The sequence below is a fragment of the Phascolarctos cinereus genome, unplaced genomic scaffold (genome assembly GCF_003287225.1).
Source record: "Phascolarctos cinereus isolate Bilbo 61053 unplaced genomic scaffold, phaCin_HiC Scaffold_5;HRSCAF=322, whole genome shotgun sequence".
Classification (NCBI taxonomy): Eukaryota; Metazoa; Chordata; class Mammalia; order Diprotodontia; family Phascolarctidae; genus Phascolarctos; species Phascolarctos cinereus.
Window position 1 is genome coordinate 247130665 of NW_027555958.1, and position 7529 is coordinate 247138193.

Below are 7529 nucleotides of genomic sequence, written 5' to 3' on the forward strand. Positions count from 1 at the left end.
AGATTGGGCCTTAGGGCTGACTCTAAGTGGATTTCCTTCTCTGTTCAACCATTATTTCTTTTGTCCTCTCAGGCTTATACTCTAGAGAATGGCAACCTCTTAGTCCTCTGCCAACATCCAGTTATCACTGTCAGTCCCATCTCTTCCTTCCTCTATTCCTGTTGCCCTGATTACCTTTTGCCTAGATTATTGTACTTTCCACCCACCTTGTCTCTGTGCATGTGGTCTCTTCCTACTCCATACTAACCCAGATTTATCATTGCTTCATGTTACCTGATCAAATTTATACTTCTTGGACTAACCCAAGAGGCCCCAGCATTGACCTGTACCCTGGCTGAGCATCACTCCTGCAGCTGTGGGATGCTTGCTCCCTTGTCTTTGCTCCGTTTTCCCTCAGAAAGTCTTTCCTAGTTACCATTAGGATCTCCTTTTCTTGGCTTCCTCTCAGCCCTCCCTGAGTTGGGATAGTGTTATGTGCGTAAATGTATTTTCTAGCTGCGTTCTGTGTGTCTGGTCTCTAGAAAATTTTAAATTCTTGGAATTTGAGGACTGTGCTCCTAATGGAAGTTCCCCAAGCTTGAATCTGTTTCCTTCATCTTAGTTTTCTGTGGCCATATGGCTTCTCTCCTTGCCATCTCCAATCCTAGTGCCTAGGATAAGACTGCAACTACAGGTTGTGAATGCTTAGATTAGTGAGGGGCTAAATGCCCCAGTACTGAAGGGGAGCTGGAATTGACAGAATGAATTAACCTTTTCTGGAGCAAATCCACCTTTAGTGAACATCAAACACATTGAGAAATTTTGTGAAGCAAATAAGTTCAGAAGAGTGGCAATGTTGGGGTGGGACAAGACTGCCTGAATTTTTTGAATCCCACCCTTCCAAACCCAAACTGGACAGTTAATCCTTCTATATTCTGGTAAGGAGAATCCAGGGAGCAGCTCCTTCTCGAAAGTAAAGTGATGGGGACCTGGACTCCCATTTAAGCTAGCTCTCCTCAACCACTCCACATTTTCCACATTCTTAGTCCAGTAATCGCCTAGCTCCTTAATGAAATGCAGGTCTCCATTTTCTCAGCCTCAAAAATTAATTTCTCTTAATTAAGGCTAAGTTTACTCAATCTATGACTTCTGCCCCTTTAGGATCCCAAATATCCTATTTTTCTGGTTCCCAAACCTTGTGCTCTTTTGTTTCTCTGGCCCACTCTTGTCTATACAGTGTTTGTGTAGAGAGGGCTCAGGGAAAGACAAAATGACTACTAGAATGGGAGCCCCTCTGTGTAGATGAGGGAAGGGTTGAGATTGGGGCAGGGTGTCAAACACCTGGATCCTAGATTGTCTCCATTTTTCTGTGAATGGAACACTTCCCTTCCACCTGATAAGGAGCAGCTGTGTTTGTCTACGAATCCCCCAGGGCAGCACTGGCTTCCCCTCCCCCTGCAAGTCCTCTGCTCTTCACCCTCACCTCCTGCTGCATGTAGTGGACTCTTTAAGGAGGCTCTTGAAAGAACTTGCCCAGTGGTGCTGACTCTACATTTGCTAGAGCTCTCAGTTCTACAATGCTGACCTGGGGGTAAGGGATGATCTGGGTTTCTAGGGTGAAATAAAAAGAAAGGATAGGGGGATGAGAGGGAGGGGACAGAATATTGGATTCAAAGGAATGTGTTAGATTGAGAGAATAGGGGTTGGGATAGAAAGAGGAGGCTAGTTTTGGGGGAGGTAGGTATAGAGTACTGTTAAGATTATGGGACCATAGGATTTAAAGTTGAAAGGGACGTAACTGATTGATAGATGGGTAAGCAGGAACAAAGAGGCTATACTCTAGCTCGGATGCTCTCCGATTCCAGATGAAGGAAAACCCAGGACTAGAGTTGAGGGTACTTCCAGCTCTTAGCGCAATGCCTAGGGCATGGCTGATGCTTAATGAAGGCTTGTTAGATTGGCCTGGTTTGGAAAAGGCAGGTGGAAAGCAAGGAACAACAGATAGACAGGTCCTAGGATTGAGGGTCTTTGCCTGGCCCTGGCTGCACCTTGCGCTATTCCACGTGTGAAGTTCTGGATTCAGTGCTGGGCTGTGTGTTTAGGATGCAAAGTTGTTTCATGCCCACTGGGAGAGCCTGCTTTATATAAACTGCTATGACAGGTGAGTGCAAGTCAAGAAGTGAGATCCCTTCAGATAGCCTTCTGGAATCCTGGTCTTCAGAACCCACTGAGCCTTAGCCTGGTCCACAATTCTTGATCCTCCTCTTCCCTTAATTTTGCCCATCATTCCCCAGGCCCCTCCTCCTCTGACTCCACCCTCGGCTGCTTACCCCCGTGTCCCCTTTGTACCCAGGGCAGGGTCCCCAGTATGGGTTATATCATCAAATGCTGCCACTATGGTGACTATTGCAACCCCCAGCTCCCTCACTCCCACAGTGTCTCCCATCAGCCAGAAGATGGATCGACCCAAGGGAAGCTCCCTAGAGCACCTAGAAGCCCCAACCCTGCCTTGCCTTCCCAGCCAGAGGAAGGAGAGACAGAATGAGGCCTTGACAAGTTACCATCGGGATGGGATTAACAATCCCAAAGCCACACCTTCCCAAAAGAAGACCATACTCCTGTCCAACACCAATCCCCACCCCACTCATAACACCTGTACCCCATCCCCTGGTAGCAGCAGGTACTCCCCTCTGAGTGCCAACCTGCCTTGTAATATCAGGGATTTCCCTTTCAGGACCTCCTTTCCTCTAAAGGCCCCTAATGCAAAGGCCACTGGTGTCCTAGGTTTCTGTCAGACTTCCTTTTAGACTCTAGCAGGGCTACCACTACAAAGATCCCCTTTCATCTAGGCCTGTTGGTAGCAATCAGTTTGGGGAGAGGCATGTTGAGGGTGGTCTGTGAGATAGGTTTCAACCTCAAATCCCCTGCCTACCCCTTCTCACCTACTTTGTTCCCCGCTTTCTAGTACCTTGATCGAATTCATTTTGATCCTCCATCTTGCTAATTCTGACTCATTTTTCTATATCCCATTCAATATTTACTGAGTTCCTACAATGTGCCACTTTTCTTCTGTTACCCTTTCTCTACCCGCTGCTGTCATTTTCTCTCCTCTCTGTCTCCCAGCCAGTGAGTACTTCTTTTATAACTCCCTGACCTTGATGAGGACCTGACTCCAAAGTCCGGTTATCTAATAAAATGAGATTTCTGTCATAGAACTGAGCTCTGGGACTTCAGCCTCCCCAAGCTCAAGCCAAGGCATGTATGTTGGGGGAAGGGGCCAGTGGAGAGGGGTAAGGAGAAGGGTTGTACGTTCTTAGAAGAGGGAGAGCAATAATGCTTGGATCCCTGAAAGAAAAAATTAGTGGTGGTGGACATAATCAACAATCCTCTGGGAAAAACTGGAGTAAAAACATGATGTAAGAATAGAGATTAAGACTGAGATAAAGGGTTTCCAAAACAAAGGAATCTCAGAACTGGAAAGGATATTAGTGATCATCTAGTCCATCATCTAGTCTATTATTTTACAAAAAAGAAAACTGGGGCTTAGAGATAGGAAGGGATTGGCCCTTGGAAGTGAAGTGGAATAAGTGGCGGAGTGTGGACTGTCCCCAAATCCAGCACACTTTTCATTCACTAAACCTGTGTTTTTTTTCAAGGAAGGGACAAATTATATTAGATTATAAACTTGAAGGGCGGACTGTATCTTTTTTAGTTTTTAGTTTTAGGGTTTTATATTTGGTTTTCTGTTATCTCTTTTATTGTTGTTTGTCCTTCTGGAAGCTAGCTTAAGAGTTTGTAGGATGGGTGGATGGACGAAACAGATGGAAAGAGGCAGAATCAAAGGGATAGAAAAAGACATAAAGAGATAAGGTCCCAGAACATAAAAATACAGTGGAAGGGAAAGAAGCTAGTCACTTGGAGCATTCTACTGCCACCCTCGGTCGCTACAGGGGTTCATGAGGATTCTGGGCAGAGTCTTTGTTGTAATGTCACAGCGCCGACTGCTGGGGAAGGTGTAACTAGGTCATGGCCAGAACTGGTCCAACCAGCCTGAGTTGAATAGGTCTCTGGGATCCTGGGCAGAAGTTTCTTCTGTGACTTCCCGAGACATCAGAAAATGGGGGCAACCTTGAAAGGCAAGCACTCAAGTGGGGAGAGGAGACCCACAGTTTCCGGAGCCCCAACCTCGTGGGCACTGAGGCCAAGCAGAGGCCAGGCCAGGCCAGGACAATGACTTACTACTCATCCTTAGTCTGAAGTCTCTAGGCTGCAGGAAGGACTTAAGAACTTGACTGCAGGAATCCGTCTAGGGCAACGGAGCCTTGGGGAGCCCAAGTGTGGGATCACCCCGGTATAGGCCCGTGGAAACGAGATCCAGGAATTCTGCCTCCCCCTCATCTCTTATAACGCACACCCCACCCTAACGCCTCGGTTCTTAAACTAACATCACCACTGCCCCCAAGTCCATCCCAGAGCTTGCTGTCCTGTCCCCCGGTTGTAGTGGGTGAGAACATCCTGTCTCTCCTGGCATGTCTCCTGGACCTCACCCCCGCAAGGGTTGAGGGGGGCATAACACCTACTTGGTCGTGGCCCTCAAGGTTCCGCTGGTCTCCAAGCACTGGCTGGAGCAGAGAGCCTGCGTAGGCACAGATTGCATTGGATGAATTCCAAAGTCCCTTCTAAATCAAATTCGAGTCTTAGGATCGAAACTCGTTCCTGCCCCAATCCCCAAGATGAGAGGCAGAATGTTCCTTGGTATTTTGATCTTGATGGGCTCTGCTGTAGGTAAGTTAGCAGAAGTTGGAGAACGATGTATTTACTGGACAGCTGGGGAGAAGGGCAGGGAACTGGGGCACAGGTGTTAACTTGCTGCCTTGCAACCCTCTTCCATTTTTCTTAGCTCACCACGGGCCCTCCCATGCCCGGTTTTGTCATTTGTGTCTCTTGGAAGACCCATTTCTGGGCTGCTTAACTGGATCCGACATGTGCATCCCAGACAACAAAGGCCAGTGCATGGTGATTAACATTTATAATGGTGAGACCGCCCCCTGCCCCCTCTTTGGGAGAGGAAGAGGGAAGAAGGGAGGGAGGGAGAACAGAGGGAAGAGTGGGGGGAGGAGGTGTCCACCACATTGTAGGCTCTTCATGCAATGTTGATTGAATTGAGAAGGATTATGGAAATGGATAGGATCAGGACTAGGGGAGGAGAGAATGAAGCAAGGCATTCTTTCACACGTGGAGATAGGGAGCCCCTGGAATTTGAGCTATAGAAAGGAGAGAGATTGCACTAAGGGAAACAGGACAGGGCTACATCCTTTCTATCCCTAAAATATGTAATCTTCATCTGGGAGAAGCCTGAGTTGGGATCAGGTTGGGGTGGGGAATGGGTGGTCTGGAGTCAAGAGTAGGAAGGCCTAAGACCAAGGAATATCAGAGCTGAAAAGAACCTTACAGACCATCTAATTCAACCCACTCATTGTACAGAGGAAGCCTACGGGAGCTAAAGAGGGAAAGTGACTTACTGGTCCAGGTCTAGAACTCTCATCTGATTCTCTGTCCAGGGCTATTTCCATTGCATCTCCAAGCAATACCCCACAGAAAACTAGGTCTGTTTATCAAGGTTTGAGGCTGTGGGAGGTGAAAGAGAGCTCATCCCAGAGTTAAGCTCCTCTCCCCTTTCACCCAGGTTCCAAGCTGAAATATGTGGTCAGAGGCTGTGGGGAGCATAGCTCCTTCCGCTGCGGGGAGCATAGCTCCTTCCGCTGCAAGGAGGTCCAAAATGGCTTCATTCTTTATTACTGGTTCAGGGCCGAGTGCTGCCAATATGATTACTGTAATGCCTGGTTCCAGCCCCAGCTCCAGGGTCCCATCCCTGGGACCCCACTCCCAGAGGGGCCTTTGTCCTTGGCCCAGATCCAGCTGTTCTATGTGGTGTTGAACCTCTCCCTACCTCTGCCCACTCCAGCCCCAGGAGAGCCAGAGGATACTGGCCTGCCACCCCCACCTCTGAATCTGAACCTGCCTGTGGAACACCTTCACATCCTTTACCAGTCTTTCATCAACGATGGCCTCCTGAGCCTTCCCCAGACTGAGCCATGAATGCCTGTTACAGCACTCCTCTCTCCCATGTGCCTCCTCACTAGACTGTCCCCTAGTATTTTCTCACCACTGTCTTTAATGATAATTATATCAGTATATTAATCTCTAATGTTTGCAGATTGTTTCAATGTCATCTTATTAAATCCTCACCACTCTAGGAAATAGGTAATGAAGCATTACTGAAAGGGCAAGACCACTCTTCCACAATATTTCTTGTATCCTTCCTCTTGTCTCCATTCCCATAATCGTGTTTTAGACTCTTATCTCCTCATCTAAATGATAATACTAGCTTCCTAATTGGTTGATCTCATCTTTTGCCAATCCACCCTTTATATAATTGCCAAAATAATTTTCCTAAAGCACAAATCTGATCATGTCACTCCTCTACTCAGATATGTCAGTGATTCCCTTTTACCTTTACAATAAAACATAAATTTTTCCTAATATTGAAGATCCTTTACAGTCTGGTTCCAAACAATCAATAGACCCCTCCCCCCAAATCCCTGTTGCAAGTATGATACTGCTAGGTAATGGGGACACAAAGAAAAAATGCATTTCGCCTCAGTTATACTTGGGAAGGGGTAAGGGTGCACTGATGATGATCACATATACATAATTCAAGGTAGAGAGTGTGTTGTGGGAGTAGTGATGGGGGATAGGGGGAGGAGAGAGCAAAAAACAATCTAGGAAAATTTGAGGAGTTAAAGAATATATATTTTCAGGGGGTAGCTAGGTGGCACAGTGGATAGAGTACCAACCCTGGAGTTAGGAGGACCTGAGTTCAAATCCCATCTCAGACACTTAAGACTTATTAGCTGTGTGATCCTGGGTAAGTCACTTAACCCCATTGCCTAGCCCCTCCCCCCAAAAAAGAATATGTTCAGTTGGGGGATGGGGGCTGTAGAGGCAATGAGGGACCTCTATTCACATCTGAACTTTGCCTTGAAGGAAAAAAAGATTGGAAAGTGAGATTGCATTCCCAGCATGGAAGATGGTTTTTATACAAGCCAAGCACAGCACAAGCCAAAGTAAAATAACATCTACCAGTTTGGTTGGAAAAAAAAAAGGCGTGAAGGAAGCACGGATAGAAATAAAGATAAAATGGACTGGAGCCAGATCAGTCAACCAATCATCAAGCATTCTTACTTACTATGTGCCAGGCACTGAGCTAAATGCTAGAGGTACAAAAAGAAATAAAAAATGGATCCTGCCCTCAAGGAGCTTAAATTATAAGGAGAGAGGCAACATATATAAATCAGAGCATACAAGAAGTAGTTGGGAAGTAACCTTAGAAGAGGGTGGCACTGAAGAAGTATCAGGAAAGGCCACCTAGAGAAGGTGGCACTTGAATCTTTTTTTTTTGTTTAATATCCTTAAAAAAAATTTCAAATTTTATTTTCAGTTCCAGATATTTTCCCTCCCTTTACCCTCCTCCCTACCCATTGAGAAGT

At 46.6% G+C, this 7529-nt stretch overlaps 1 protein-coding gene across 1 annotated transcript; it reads left to right on the plus strand.

Moving 5' to 3' along the window:
* Positions 1–6: 6 nt before the first annotated feature.
* Positions 7–6522, plus strand: LY6G5B (lymphocyte antigen 6 family member G5B). Its single transcript, XM_020974327.2, has 3 exons — positions 7–4764; positions 4880–5014; positions 5666–6522. The coding sequence occupies exons 1-3, from the start codon at positions 4713–4715 to the stop codon at positions 6076–6078; spliced, it is 600 nt and encodes a 199-aa protein (XP_020829986.2). The 5' UTR covers positions 7–4712; the 3' UTR covers positions 6079–6522.
* The last annotated feature ends 1007 nt before the right edge of the window (positions 6523–7529 follow it).